General features: G+C 37.6%; 1 protein-coding gene across 4 annotated transcripts in view; it reads right to left on the minus strand.

Moving 5' to 3' along the window:
• Positions 1 to 16239, minus strand: part of DNAH6 (dynein axonemal heavy chain 6) — a 257763-nt gene that overhangs the window by 237069 nt on the left and 4455 nt on the right. For all 4 annotated transcript variants that reach the window (XM_070573711.1, XM_070573712.1, XM_070573714.1 and 1 more), the window contains exons 3-4: positions 6718 to 6891; positions 3265 to 3518 (exon numbers count right to left, since the gene is read on the minus strand). In XM_070573711.1, coding sequence (XP_070429812.1) covers positions 3265 to 3518; positions 6718 to 6891 — 428 coding nt within the window. The remainder of the gene's footprint in view (positions 1 to 3264; positions 3519 to 6717; positions 6892 to 16239) is intronic.

The raw sequence follows: 16239 nt of genomic DNA on the forward strand, positions 1-16239 counted from the left end.
CATTTTAAATATCACTTTTCCAGAGATGAGTTTTTGCTTTGAATTCCTAATCTTTGTTAGTACGTGTTAATATATTTTCAGGCAGCTCTTAAAATTTTTTATTAAGTTCATTCAAGTGCTCAAATGTCAGTTAAGTAACCCAGTTGTGAAACCAAGAACTATCCTTCACTAAATCTGCAACGTTGAATCATTTGCAAAATGGAACTATTTTCTCATCTAGAGGGACCATGATAGAGTAAACATTGTAGAAAAAAACACATTCAATGTATTTTACTACACTTAAACACTATGTGAAGACATTAAATTTTATGGTATTACTTTTATAAGTTTAGTATAGCATGTCCTCATCTCATTGACCCAGTATTTACTACTTTTAACTTCCAATTTAGGCGCTTCCAACCATGTGGCATCCAAATAATTGTCTTTACTCATTAGGTTTATAATAGTTAGAGTTCAGGCTACAGAGGAAAATTTAACATCAACCCTAAGACGTGATAGAATAACAAACAGTGATTCCAACAATATCTTCTTAAAGGAAACCTTGCATATTACTATCAAGCATCACTATTGTTAGTCAAAAAAATCAAAAACAAAAAATAAAACATCAACTCAGTTCTCCTAGTAGAAAGGCTCACTAGCCTAGAAATACAGTTAATTTCCAAAATGGAACAAAATCACAGTTTCCATACTCATCTTCATGACTTCACCTTGTGCTGGTAAACAGATGTGAATCAATTTCATATTTGGCCAAATGTGACTCCTCTTATAACAGGGAATGAATATCACAAATGGCACTCCTTGATATCTGGGTTATTGGATGATGTTTTTAAGAAGAGAAAGCTACGAAAACATTTCACATATTAATCAGTAAGGGCGTTATAAAAAATCAGCAAATAAACCATTTTTTTCCATCAGTGTCCATTTAAGACTCATAACCTCCTCTCCAAAAGCTTATAAAGAACTAGAAAAAGAAGTAGTAAGGTAGTGGTGGAATGACTATACTATTAAAAGGATTTTTGTTTTTACGTCAAAGGGCTTTAAAGTCCATTATATATTAATTCTCCCATCTTAAAACAAGCTATTTCTTACATCTTAAAAAAACCCAACAACATTCTTGACCCTAATTCTCCCTTTTTTTTTCTTTGAGGAAGATTAGCCCTGAGCTAACATCTGCTGCCAATCCTCCTCTTTTTTGCTGCGTAATACTGGCCTTGAGCTAACATCCGTGCCCATCTTCCTCTACTTTACATGTGGGATGCCTACCACAGCATGGCTTGACAAGCAGTGCGTAGGTCCACACCCGGGATCCGGACGCTGAACCCTGGGCCACCAAAGCGGAACATGCGAACTTAACTGCTCTACCACCAGGCCGGCCCCCCAATTCTCCTTTTATCTACCACTCCATTCCTCTTCTATCATTAGCATTCAAAATTAGCATGTCCAAACCCAAACTAATATTTTTCCCTGACAAATCCATTCCATCCAATCTTCTGTGTTTCAGTTAACAGCAACTCTACCCTTCCTCTTGCTCAGTCAAATGAATCACAAAGTCATCTGGACTCCTTTCTGGTTGTCCACCTTGCATACAGTCCATTAAAAACATCCTGTTGGCTTGACTTTCAAATTATTTCCAGAATTTCACCTACTTCTCTCCACCTCCACCACTACCAACTGCTGCATCTCTCACCTGAATCATTACAGCCTTCTAATCAGTCTTCCTGTCTCAACCCTTGCTCCTCAAAAGTCTATTCTCTATACAGTGGCCAGAGTGGTCCTTTTCAAACTGTAATTCAGATCATAACACTTTGTTCGAAATCCTTCCGCGGTTCTCCATTTTTCTCAGAGTAAAAGCTAATGTCCTTACCAGCAAGCCCCTTGGTGGTCTGTTCCCTTGCTCTCATTCACTCTACTGCAGCCACACCAGCCTCCTCTTCGCTTCTTGAATGTGCCAGGCATGCCTGGGATCTTTGCATTCACTTTCCTGCTGTCTGGAATGCTCTTCTTCTCTCTTCCCACCAGCACATAATTCACTCCTTCTTCTTCAGGTCCTTGTTCCAATGCCAGCTTCTCAGTGAGGCTCACCCTGACAACCCCAGTTAATTCACAACCTCTTCCCCAGAACTCCCAATCCTCTTTGCTCTATTCTATTTTTTTCTATAAAACTTATCACTTCTAGCATTCTATATAATTTACTCATGTATCATTCCCTCTACAAAATGTAAGCTCTATGAGGACAGCAATTTTGATCTGATGGTTCACTAATATATCTCTGGCACAGAGAACAGTTCCTGCACAGAGTAGGTGCTCGATTCATTATGCTCAATGATTGGATTTTCACATGCGTCTCTGTTCTTTCTGTAAATTATGTTTCACTCTGTTAAGCTCTTTCAGATTTATAATAAATGTATCATTTTAAAATTTATCAAAATGTTTTCCTTCTCTCCCCCTTCTCCCCAGCAGGAGAGCTGTCCTGTATCTGACTCAACCAAAACTACAGTGCTAAGTAAGGAAGAATAAGAGAATCCCTAGAAGGTCCTTTTATCTTCCTAACCAGCAGAAAAAGGAGAAGGTAGCTCAAAGAATTTGGTGGCAAAGCTAAACTATTATCAACTTCAAGGAAAGACCATTTTAACAACTGCTGTCAGCCCAACTAAACAGCAATGGAGGAAAGCCAGCATCATCTTTAAGTCCTACTACCTATTGTGATTAACTTTAAAACAATTCACAGACTCCCATTTATGCAACTCTGTATCAACAACAAATGTGTGTTAAGCAAGAGTACAGAGAAAGTATGTGTGGTGTGTGTGCATGTGTTATTAATCTATATAAATATCCTAAGTGATCAAGCTCATTTTACTCAAAAAAAATCCTTATTTTTACTCTATTAAGAAAAACTGAAATAACTAAAACAAATCATGCACCATCTAATTTTTATACATTGCCATCTTCTTTTCTCAGTAATCACAAAATATCAAAAATATGTTTGTAATACTGATTAAAAGTAAATGGCATTACATGATATAAACAAATGAGAAACACAACAGCATACTACTCCATAAAATAATTAATGTCTGTAAATAAAGGAAAGATAAATGGAAAAAATAAATAAAATTATTGTGATTAAGATTCATTTATCACTGGGGTGATAATCAAAATTATATTTGATTATATTTATTATTAATATGCAATCAATTACAGATAACATTTACAATCTTATTTGTAACTTTTACTGTTAAATAAATTCCTCCATAAAAGATAACTTACTTCAGGTTATATGTATCGTATTCAATGGAAGACCTTGACACTGCAGGAACCATATAAAGAAATCCAAGATGTTCATTTTCACGTATTATTTTAATGATTTGCAAGGGATTACAAATGTTGGCTTTAACAACTTCCTCCTGATCGTGGAAAATGTACGTAGGGTAAATTGAGGAACTGGCCCTGTAGAGACCTCTTCTTCCAATACTGGTATGTGGCACTTTAGGAGGAGTGGGAGAGAACACCTCAGCAGAGGGCTGCGGGATAGAAACAAAGGCAATGTTTTTAAAAAATGAGTTTTTGCAGGAAAAAAAGCTATAAAAAAGTGACAAAACATTAACCTCAAGGACTAATTACTATACTGCCTGAGCTGTCCAGGGCTCAAAGGCAAGCATTTTGGAACTGAAAATTTCTGAACTTTTGTTAGGCAGTGATGTTCCCTCTTGGTACTCCCTATCCAGATGGCCATCCCCTTCCCACAAAATAGCCCAGCATCAGCTCCCATCGCCTTCTGCTCTCCTTTAACTCATTGTTTATTACATCAAAATACTCCCTGCAGGAGCTCACCACTCCTGGCTCTGCACATGATCCTGACTGTGGCCTCTCCCCTCCATCTCCTCACCTTGTTCTGACAACCTTGATGCTTCTCCCTGAGTGAAATCTTAGACAGCTGTTCTCGTAACTCGTAATAACCTACTGTTTTTGTGAATGTGAAGGGTGATTCAGTATTGGAGATCAGTATGTAATAGCCTTGGAGAAGCATTGGAGTTATTAACTCAATATTGCCTGTCCTGTAGACCAGTGCTTCTCACATTTAAATGTGCATATAAATTACCCGGGTTAAAATTACCTGTTGAAATACGGATTCTGTCAGTCTGTCTGGGGTGGAATCTGAGATTCAGCATTTCTAACTTGCTCCCAGGAGATGCGGATGCTGCTGGCCCACAGACCACACTTGGAACATCAAGGCTAAGTCCCCAACGTGGTGAGCCTTGCTCGAATCCCCGGGTCCCCCTGTCTGCACTCTCAGTGCCACCTACACTCCTTTGTTCCTTCTCGATAAACTTTGGGGCAATATCACACACATTCTCTGTCCCGTTGAGGAGGGTGATAACTGTGTTTGGGGAAATTGGACACTGACTCCAATGGTCATCGCCTTGTCTCTCTGACAGTACCAGGGAAACTGGTTTTAAGATAAAAGAATCGCCATCACAGACCTGCTTTGTTGAATAATTGATGTAAACATATAAATGATATCTTTATTGCCTGTTAGCATATCTAACAGAGGTTGCCATTTCTACAGGAGATTTATTACCACCAGCTCTGTGGAACAACTTCCCCAGAAAGTTTGTATTCACAGGGATCCTTATTCTCCAACTCTGATTAAACATACCCTGTTGCATAGGAGAATCCTGGTGAGTTCAGAGCTGAAGGGAATACATCTTTTAACTCAAAAGATAAAATGTGCTTCTTTCACCTATTAGCCAGGGATAGCAGCAAGGGCACTGTTTTCTGATGTAAAAGAACAGGCCAAACCAGATACTCAGAACCAGAGAAAATACACATCGCCTTGTCCCAATGTTTCAACAAGGGCTGTAGTCAGCTTTAATATTTTTTTGAGGCTAGACTATTAATATTTTACCAGAAAATGCATTTATTTTCTTTATTATGCCCTTCGAAAAGTTTTACTGCATTCTAAGTGAAAGATTTCTTCAACAATGGGCCTACACATTTTCATCTGAGTACTTATTTCTAATTATGCAACTCAGTGGGAAGACGTGATTCAATCAATGTAAGTAGTCGCGTAAGTTCAGATTGGCAGGGTGTAGGGGAGGATAAAGGAAGCATTTATCCATGAAGTGTAGAACACCTGAGTACTTCTCTATGATGAATCCCCAGTCTAATTTGATAAGTCAATCTTCCTTAATTACCAGAAGCAAAGCCTCCAGCTTCCCTCTCTTCCTCCTTCTTTCTTTCCTTCCTTCCTTCCTACTTTCCTTCCTCCCTTCCTTCCTCTCTTCCTTCCTTCCTTCCTTCCTCCCTCCCTTCCTTCCTTGCTTCCTTAATCTCCCAGGAAATCCTCATTGTTGCATTTCCATTCTAAACTCATTTTGAGAAATCAATACTCAGAAAAATGACCCTCTTCTGAGAATAAATACCCTTCTCCTTTTATATGGGATACCCCGTTTCTTCCACATGTCTCTTCAACCTTTAACCCTTTACTGAATTCTTCACTTAGTTACAGCTATAACTAAGCGTAACCCATAACTTGACAATCCTTTTCAGTGCCCTCCCTTCATTCAGATGCACATACAATTTCTCTCCTCTTTAAAGTCAAGCTCTTGAAACCCACTTTATACCAAATTAGTTAATTTATGGGCAATCAGATCTTTCCTGGCCCTATTTAAGATAGCTTGTTCTCTCTTTCTACTTCACAGAAACCAAATTAACTGAAATTAGCAATTTCATACAATTTATCCTACGATATTCCTCAGGACAATCTCACCCAAACCCACGATGAGCCTCCTTCCAGTTGGCTTCTCAAGCCCACAACTCTCCCACCTTGTCTGCCTTATTAACTTTCCACTCATTCCTCCAAGGCTAGTGCAATTCCCTAGGGTAGCTTTTCCTCCACTGACCACCCCCTGACCACGGTGTGAGCATCCCTTCTCTTCAGTTTTCCATTATTTGGTACCTTAAATGACCAATGAGAGCTCTTATCACACCTCACTGTGCTTGAGAGTTCACATGTCCATCCACCCACCTCCAGATTCCGAAATCCTCGAGGACAGAGCTTGTCCTCAACTCTTCATTTCTAGCATTCTAGCCCAAAGCCTGAAAGGTAACTAGCACTGAAATGTCTAACAAGCCTCGAAGGAGCCTCTCAAGAAAAAGCTCAGAGAATTCTCGGCCCTATTGATATTTTTCTTGTGGATGTGTCCTCTACATTTTCTTCCTCTTCTGTTTCTTTGTTTAATTATCTACAGGTGTTCATATAGGTGATTACTCCCCAGAGCTACTATTTACTTATTCCTTGCAAGGTAATTTCCCCACTCTCCATCTCTCACCCGTTACAGAAGTTGTCTTTCTAGCTGGTTCAGTTTCTATTTTATTACCCTTCACCAAGTTCTTCAAAGACTGACATTCTGGGGAATAATGATAAGAATTTCATAAAAGTTATAATAACATTCAAAACACTATTATGTCTTCTTTTAACATATAAGAGAAGATCAGAAGACACTGCACAGATGTCGAAAGTTTCCTTTATGATTTTTCTCTACTGTCCAAATTTTCCTCAAACAGGAAGAACTGAGAAATACTGTATTCCTCAAATCCATTATGTAATCTGATAAAAAAAGATTTTGCCACTATTCTTATGAGTTAAATGCATGTTAGCAATGCTATATAAAACGAGTATTAAGTTAAAAGGATCAATTAAGCACTTTAATACTATACCTTTTGTTTTTTCACTGCACCTGGATGGTCAGGAAACCCGACGAATGATTTGGTAGAACTTCTTTTCTTAGGGCTTCCTTGAGCTTTTAGGATTCCAGAAGTCATTAACTGAAGTCGATTCTGGTCATATACATATTCTGGCTTCTTATGATCTTGGTAGACTTTTAGCACTGGCTTTGGGGAATAAGAGACATGTTAATCTTTTTAACACTCACGTGTACCTGTCTTACGCTTCACTCCCTTTGGACTCTATTCCTGTTGGAAATTGATCTCCCTGGACTAATTTCCCATCGGAGCCACAATCAGTGCAGCAGCGACCACCATTGCCTGTCCACGGCCTACTGCTCCACTAAGACTTTTCTAGTTGGTTTCCATTAATTCTTTACTTTAAATACCAATGAATACTTTTAGGAATAAGGTTATAAAAGGGCTCAGGGGCATGAAGTCATATGTCCACTAATTGTGCATTACAACCCCCTACCATCCTCTAAAGCAGCTACTGTGGGAAGGAGCATCCAAACCTCCCACACTACCCAAAAGTCATTAATCACTTCCCATAGCCATAACTGATTGGAGATCTAAAAAAATGGTGACAATATTTTAGGCTAATCTAATTTCAAGTTAAGGCAGTAAAAACCAGCTTTCAACATAATAAGCTAAAGAAATGAATTCATCATAATGGTTTTAAGTTTCTAAGCATTAGGAGTTTAGCATGATAGTTACTTTCTTATATACTGGAGTGAGAAAAAAACCTTGAGGATAAGTACAGGAAACAGCTGTTAAGGTTTCAGATATGTGTAAATTATATTTGGTTTTGGATAAAAATCCCTCTTGCATCACTCCCTGAAGACAGGAAAAGACTAGCTGGTGCTACAGCGATGGGGGTAGAGGGATCTCAGTTATATAATGGTGTGGAAAAGGAATGCAGACCAGAATAACAAGTTAAGCCAGGGAGAAAAGCTTTTGCACAGCAAAGAAAACCATCAACAAATTGAAAAGGCAATCTAGGGCTGGCCCAGTGGTGTAGCGATTAAGTTCCCACGCTCGGCTTTGGAGGCTGGGGGTTCGCCTGTTCCGATCCCAGGCCTGCACCTACGCACTTCTTATCAAGGCATGCTGTGGCAGGCATCCCACATGTAAAATACAGGAAAATGGGCACAGATGTTAGCTCAGGGTTGATCTTCTTCAGCAAAAAGAAGAGGATTGGCGGTGGATGTTAGCTCAGGGCTAATCTTCCTTTGAAACAAAAAAAAAAAAAAAAAAGAAAAGAAAAGAAGAAAAGGAAATCTACAAAATATGAGAAAATATTTGCAAATCATGTATCTGATAAGAAGTTAATATCCAAAATATATAAAGAACTCAGACAACTCAATAGCAAAAAACCCAAACAATCTGATTAAAAAATGGGCAGAGGATCTGCACTGACATCGTCCCAAAGACACACAGACAGCCAACAAGTATATGAAAAGGTGCTCAATATCCCTAATCATCAGGGAAATGCAAATCAAAACCATAAGATACCAGCTTATACCTGTTAGAATGGCTATCATCAAAAAGAAAGAACAAATGTTGGCAAGGGTGTGGAGAAAAGGGAACAAAGTGCTATGAATATGCAAGAACTCAGGGAACACTGCTCCCCTCCTTAGGGAATCTACTAGAAAACAAGCTTCAGATAACCAAATTGACCAGGGAGGCACCAACATTAAAGTGAGTGGTAGGTGATGAAAAAGTTCTGGAAATGAATGGTGGTGATGGTTGTACAACATTTTGAATGCACTTAATGCCACTAAATTTTACATTTAAAAATGGTTAAAATGGCAAATTTTATGTTAGGTACTATTTTACCATAATAAAGAAATGGTGGTGGGCATGCAGTATGCACTTAGCTGTGTATGGCATGTAATGACAAAGTCGATACAGTACAGCTATCAAAAACAGGACAGTTTGTGAAGAGTACTTGAAAATTATAAAAACTCACTCATTACCTTATAGCAATATTTCTTGATTTAGGACAATTTTGCAAAATTAAAACATTGTCTGGCAATGTCTGAAGACATTTTTGATTGTCAGGACTTGGGGGATGCGATTGTTAATTCTTCCAATCCATGAGCACAGACTATCTCTCCATTTCTTTGTGTCTTCTTCAATTTCTTTCAATAATGTCTTATAATTTTCAGTGTACAGGTCTTTTTTTTCTTCTTTAAAGATTGGCACCTGGGCTAACAACTGATGCCAATCTTTTTCTTTTTTTTCTGCTTTATCTCCCCAAACACCCCCTGTACACAGTTGCCCATTTCTCCTTCAGCCTTTCTTATCCCTCATATCTTCCCTCTGCCACATGTATTCCACTAACATGAGATTCTCTCTTTGCTTCTGTTTGGATAGTTACAGGTGTACTGACTTCCCCAACAGCAACTCTCCCTGATGACAACTTTTGGGACAATGGGCATGGTTAAATTCCGTAGCCACATAACCAACCATGGATGCCGTCTTAGAAACCTGTTGGTTAACATGGTATCAACCTTACTCTGTAACCATAGGAGTCCATGTATATTCTGCAGGGTTCTTCAACCAAAGAAGGTACCTGTACTTACTGCTCTATAGGGAATAATTTTTCACTATCAGAATAAGAAAATGCATTTAGTGCTCAGAATCAGGATTGTTCCCCACTGCCCCAGCCTCCCCACCTCACTTAATGGTCACACTGCAGACCTGCAGGGAATCTTCTATCTTTGCCTTACCTTAGTAGTTTTCAATCTTGGCTGCACGTTGGAATCATCTCGGGAGGTTTAAAAATGTATATATTTATGGCCAAGTCCTACTGCTGGGAGATTCTGATTTAATTGTATATCTTAGTTGCAGGTCCTTCTAGTTGTGGGATGTGGGACGCCACCTCAACGTGGCCTGACGAGCAGTGCCATGTCTGTGCCCAGGATCCGAACCCTGGGCTGCCACAGTGGAGCATGTGAACTTAACCACTGGGCCACGGAGCCGGCCTCTCAGTGAACAGGTCTTTCACTTCCTTGGTTAAATTTATTCCTAGCTTTTTTTTTTCCAATTGTAAATGGGATTGTTTTCTTGATTTCTCTTTCTGCTAGCTTGCTGCTAGTGTACAGAAACACAACTGATTTTTGTATGTTGATTTTGTACCCTGCAACTTTACTGTATTCATTTATTATTTCTAATAGTTTTGTGATGGATTCTTTAGGGCTTTTTATATATAGAATCACATCATCTGCAAATAGTGACAGTTTTACTTCTTCCTTTTCAATTTGGATGATTTTTATTTCTTTTTCTTTCCTAATTGCTCTGGCTAGGACTTCCAATAGTTGAATAAGAGTGGTAAGAGTAGGCATTCTTGTCTTGTTCCTGTTCTTGGAGGGATAGTTTTTAGTTTTTTACCTTTGAGTATGATGTTAGCTGTGGGTTTGTCATATATTGCCTTTATTATGTTGAGGTACTTTCCTTGTATACCCATTTATTCAGAGCTTTTATCATAAACGGATGTTAGATTTTGTCAAGTGGTTTCTCTGTATCTATTGAGATGAGGCTATGATTTTTATTCCTCATTTTGTTAATATGGTGTATCACACTGATTGATTTGTGGATGTTGAACCATCCTTGCATCCCTAGAATAAATTCCTCTTGATCATGGTGTATGATCCTTTTAATGTATTGTATTTAGTTTGCTAATATTTTGTTGAGATTTCTGTGTCTCTGTCCATCTGAACATTGTCCTGTAATTTTCTTCTTTTTTATTGTCCTTGTCTGGTTTTGGTATCAGGATAATCTTGGTCTCATAAAACGAGTTAGGTAGTGTTTACTCTTCAATTTTTTTGGAACAGTTTGAGAAGGATCTGTATTAAATCTTCATTGAATGTTTAGTGGAATTCACCAGAGAAGCCATCTAGTCCTGTTTTTTGGGAAGTTTTTGATTACTGTTTCAATCTCTTTACTAGTGATAAGTCTATTCATATTCTGTATTTCTTCTTGATTCAGCTTTTGAAGGTTGTATTGATGTGGGATCGGTGAGCCGAGGAGTCGAAAGAAAGATTTCTTAGACTCTCAAGATCTGGCAGTAGTGCTCTTTTATTTAGAGAATAGTGTGGAATAGCATGGGGACAGGACCCATGGTCAGTCAGAGCTTCTGCTGCCGCCGCTTCTGCTGCCCCGCTGGCATGGGGACAGGGCCCATGGATAGGCAGAGCAGCTGCTGCTGCCCCCGCTGGCATGGGGACAGGACCCATGGGCAGGCAGAGCTGGTGTGTGGGGACAAGACCCACCGGCAGTCAGAGCTCCTGCTGCTGCCCCGAGTTGAGGGTTAGGGCTAATTTTATAAGGCATGGGTACGTGACTTATTTTTACTGGAGAAAAGAAAAGATGATGTAAAAAGTCATTAAATGATTTCAGTGCAGATGGGGTCTGGTTACTGTGCGGTCATATAACTTTAGATACGAATCTGGCCATATAGATCGGCATGTAGGTGAGGATGCCCTGGGCTTCTCTCCCTGGGGCGGTCCTAATTCATACCATAAAAAAAGTCCACTGGGTCGTATAGTTTGGCATGTAGGCCAGGTCACCTTGGGCTTCTCTAGCTGGGGCAGCCTTAATCCACATCAGTATGATTCTAAAAATTTATCTATTTCTTCTAGGTTTTCTGATTTGTTGGTATACAGCTTTTCATAGTAGTCTCTTATAATTCTTTCTACTTCTGTGTTATCCATTGTAATTTCTCCTCTCTCATTTCTGATTTTATTATTTAAGCCATCTCTTTTTTTTTTCTTAGTGGGTCTAGCTACAGGTTTGTGAATTTTGTTTATCTTTTCAAAGAACCAGCTCTTAGATTCATTGATCTTTCCTATTGACATTTTAGTCTCTATTTCATTTATTTCTGCTCTCATTTTTATTATTTCCTTCCTTCCACTAACTTTGGACATTGTTTGTTCTTTTTTTTCTAGTTACTTTAGTGTATTGTTAGATTGTTTATTTAACATTTTTCTTGTTTTTTGAGGTAGGCCTGTACTACTAAAAATTTCTCTTAGTACTGCTTTTGCTGTATCCCATAGATTTTATGTCATATTTTCATTTTCATTTGTCCCCAGATATTTGATTTCTCCTTTGATTTCTTCCTTGACCTAATAGTTGTTTAGTAGCATACTGTTTAGTCTCTACATATTTGTGACTTTTCCAGCTTTCTTCTTGTAGTTGATTTCTAGTTTCATACTGTTGTGTTCTCAAAAGATGCTTCATATGATTTTAATCTTATTAAATTCATTGAAACTTGTTTTGTGTCCCAACATATGGTCTATCCTTGAGAAAGTTCCATGTGCATTTGAGAAGAATGTGTATTCTGTTGCTTTTGGAAGGAATGTTATATATTTATTGTATATATATATATACACATTACATATATATGTGCATATATACACACACACACACATTAAGTCCATCTGTTCTAATGTTTCATTTAAGGCTTATCTTTACTAGTTCACTTTCCTTACCCCTTTTTATTTTGTGAGTTTGTTACCAAATTTAAGTGGTTATAGTAATTTTTAACGCTTCTTTTTCCTTTAATCTTTATGTTATAATTAAGTGCTTACCAACATATTCTGGTATACAGTTGCAATTTTCTGATTCTGTCTGTCTATTTATCTCCTTGCTCAAATTTTTGTGTACCGTTGCCTTTTTGCCTTAGGTAGGAGAGCTCCTTCAACATTTCTCGTAAGGCAGATCTAGTGGCAATGAACTCTCTCAGCTTTTGTTTGTCTCGGAAAGTCTTTATTTTTCCTTCATATCTGAAGGATAACTTTGCTGGTTGGAGTATTCTTGGTTCAGTTTTTATCTTCCAATATTTTGAATATACCACTCCACTCTATCCTGGCCTGTAGAGTTTCTGCTGAGAAATCTGCTGATAGCCTAATGGGGAGCTCTCTTGTAAGTTATTGGTTTTTATTTCCTGGCTGCCTTTAATATTCTTTCTCTGTCGCTGACTTTTGACAATTTTATTATGTGTTTTAGAGAAGGTCTTTTTGCATTAAGATAATTGTGTGTTCTATTAACTTCATGGATTTGTATATCTAGTTCCTTCCCCAGGTCTGGGAACTTCTCAGCTATTATTTCTTTAAACAAGTTTTCTGCTCCCCTCTCTCTCTCTTCTCCTACTGGGATATCCATTATCCTTATGTTGCCCTTTCTAATGGAGTCAGATAGTTCTCATAGAACTTCTATATTTTTTAGAATTTTGGTTCTCTCTTCTCTCTGCTTGCATCATTTCTAGGTTTTCATCTTCAAGCTCACTAATTCTCTCTTTCATAAGGTCTGCTCTATTTCCAGTGCTTTCTAATGTACTCTTCATCTCATTTATTAAGTTCTTCAGCTCCACAATTCCAATTTGGTTCTTTTTTAGAGTTTCAATCTCTTTGGTAAAGTATTCCTTCTGTTCATTAATTTTATTCCTGAGCTCATTGAACTGCCTTTCTGAGTTTTTTTGTAGCTCATTGAGTTTCTTCATGACAGCTATTTTGAAGATCACAATCTTCTATGACTTTATGTTTGGTTTCTAAAGAATAACTATTTCCTTTTTGTGATGCCATGTTACTGTGGCTTTTCATGGTGTTTGATGAATTATTCCTCTGCCAGTGCATTTATCATAGCAAACACTTTTCTTATTCAGGGATGGCTTTGTTTCTTTTGATTCCAACTATTCAACCAATTGATAACTAAAGGCCTTTCTTTTGTTTTTCAGTAAGTGGCACTATAGCATCAGTTTTTGGTTTCCCTTACCTAATGGCCTCTGCCTATATTTGAGGATTGGCACTTTCTACCCTCCACTGTCTCTATTAGGGGTGTTGCAGGTACCCTCACTGTCAATGCCTGTGCCTTTGGAGACAACTGTTGCCAGTCTCACTGTGGTCTCCGGCTTTGCCACTAGGGGCACAGGGATGGCAGGTGCCTCTGCCACATCTGGGATCATCTGGGTTGCAAGCACTGCACTCATGGTGGGAAGAGGGGGAGGGTAGGAAGGGAGCCAGTTTCACAGAATGCCACTTCCACTGTTGCCTGATTCCCTGTGGCCACAGGCACTGCCCTAGTCAGTAAGCTGGAGTCATGTGTATGCCTCTGCTGCTGTCTTGTTCTCTGTGGCTGCAGGAGCCACAGTTGGTGGGAAGCCATAGTCATGTGCATGCCTCTACTGTTTCTATGGGGCTCCTCTATGTGCTCCAATCCATCCACCTTTGTATGTACACATGTTTGGATCTCTCCAGCATTCTTGTGTGTTGGGCAATATAGCCTTTGTTGAGTTATGGATGTTTTACTCATAGTTTGAAGAGTAGACTCAAAGGGAGTATCTCACACTGGCATGATGATGACATCACTTAAAAATAATTTTTAAAGTAATTTTTAAAGAAAAGTATTTAAGAAGCCACTAGATAATTTTATTTTTACAACCTGGCTAAGTGGAGGGTCTAAGTATTACATAAAACTCAGAAGATATGTATTCAACTACATAAAAATTAGAAATAGAAACAAAACTTAAAAACTTTTATAATGCTAATCACAGATAAAAGGCTTATTTTCCTAACAAATGAAAAGCTCACAAAAATCAAATCAGTAAGAAAAAGACTAACTACCCAACTAGAAAATAAGACACGAAGATTTGTGTATTCAAAGAAATATGATGACTCTTAAACACATGAAAATATGTTCAATCTTATTCAAAAAAGAAATGCAAATTAAAACTACTCCAAAATACCATTTTTCTTCTTTTAGTGTAGCAACATTTACTACCCCAAATTACAAATGCACATATGTTTTGACTTGGCAATTCCATTTCTAGGAATTCTGCCTACAGATATAATCTCACATGTGTGAAATGACATATATACAAGATTATTCATTGTAGCACTGTTGTTGTAAAAATATTAATTTCAAAATCTAATATCTATAAATATGAGGCTTAATAAATTATGGTGCATTCATCTATGATAGAGTATTATGAGTCATAAAAAGACTTGATAAAAAAGAACTTTTGAACTGATATGAAATGATCTCCAAGCTATGTGTTAAATGAAGAAAGCAAGGGGTAGAAAGTTTGTTTAGTATGCTAGCTTTAGGCTTATACAGCATAATACATCTCTGAAAGGACACACAAGAAACTGTTATTTTTGGTTGCCTCTAAAGAAGGAAACTGGATGGATGAGGGACAGAGGTAGAAGTAAACTTTAACTATATAAAGTTATCTTTTTAAACGAATTACTTATTTATGAAGGATAAATTTTAAAGTTTGTATGCAGGAATAAATATCTAAAACAGAAAAGAAAGACATAAAAAACAGAATAGTGAGGAAGAAGTTGCCTTCCACCTGTTAAAACGCAGCCATTGATATCAAAACATGTGGTTAGATCAGTAGAGAAAAGAAGCAAGATTTCATAAATAGATTTCACTCTATATGAGAATTTAACACATGATCAAGGTGGTGTTTTAATTCAGTGGGAAAAACATGGTGCTACTAAAGCATTTTGAAGAAAATAAAGTTAGCTCCTTCCCTCAGATCAGATTCAAAGAAAATTTCACATGAATGAAAGATTTAAACGTAAAGTGCAAAAATAAAAAATAGTAAAATGGAAGAAAATGGGGGAAAATGCTGTCAACATGATGAGCATAAAATGATGATCAATGAAACATAGATAAATGTGGAGAAAATGAAGTAAAATATAAAGAGAATGCTGCAACTCAGATAGGAGGAGCAGAACTCAATTAACTCTAATCACACAGAAAAAACTTCATTGCAAGCTGCACAAGGATGCCGTCTCACCCATCCACATCAGGCAATGAAAGGGTGAAGGAGATTAGAGTAACATCTGGGTAACGGTGAAAGTGAAATTTAGTTTAGGCAACACATAAGCATTCTTTGAGAACCCAGTTCCTAAGTAAAATATGTGTCAATTAAATAAAATTATACATATATAGGGGCCAGCTCAGTGGCATAGTGGTTAAGTTCGTGTGCTCTGCTTTGGTGTCCCAGAATTGTGGGTTCAGATCCTGGGCATGGACCTACACCACTCATCAAGCCATGCTGTGGTGGTGACCCACATATAAAAGATACAGGAAGATGGGCACAGATGTTAGTTCAGATCCACTCTTCCTCACCAAAAAGAAAAAAATAATACATATATAGATTTTTTTCTCTTCAACTAAACAATACCAATCATAGGACTCTATCCCATAAGAATATAAGCACTAGTACAGAAGGATAATATGATGATTTTGCAGGACCATTGTAAATATTCGCAAAACAACCTGCACGTCCCAAAAGAGGAGAATGATTTAACAAATTGTGGAATATTCATGCAATGGGATACCAAGCAATTATTAAAAATAATGTCTTATAGAAATATCATCTGACTTTGAGGAAGTTCCACAATGTATCTTTAAGTGTAAAAAGCAAGAGAGTACTATACTTATAAAAGATTTATAATATCTATTAAAAAAACAGTAAATGTCCAAATATGTATTTTTTAA

The sequence above is a fragment of the Equus przewalskii genome, chromosome 14 (genome assembly GCF_037783145.1).
Source record: "Equus przewalskii isolate Varuska chromosome 14, EquPr2, whole genome shotgun sequence".
NCBI classification, from domain to species: Eukaryota; Metazoa; Chordata; class Mammalia; order Perissodactyla; family Equidae; genus Equus; species Equus przewalskii.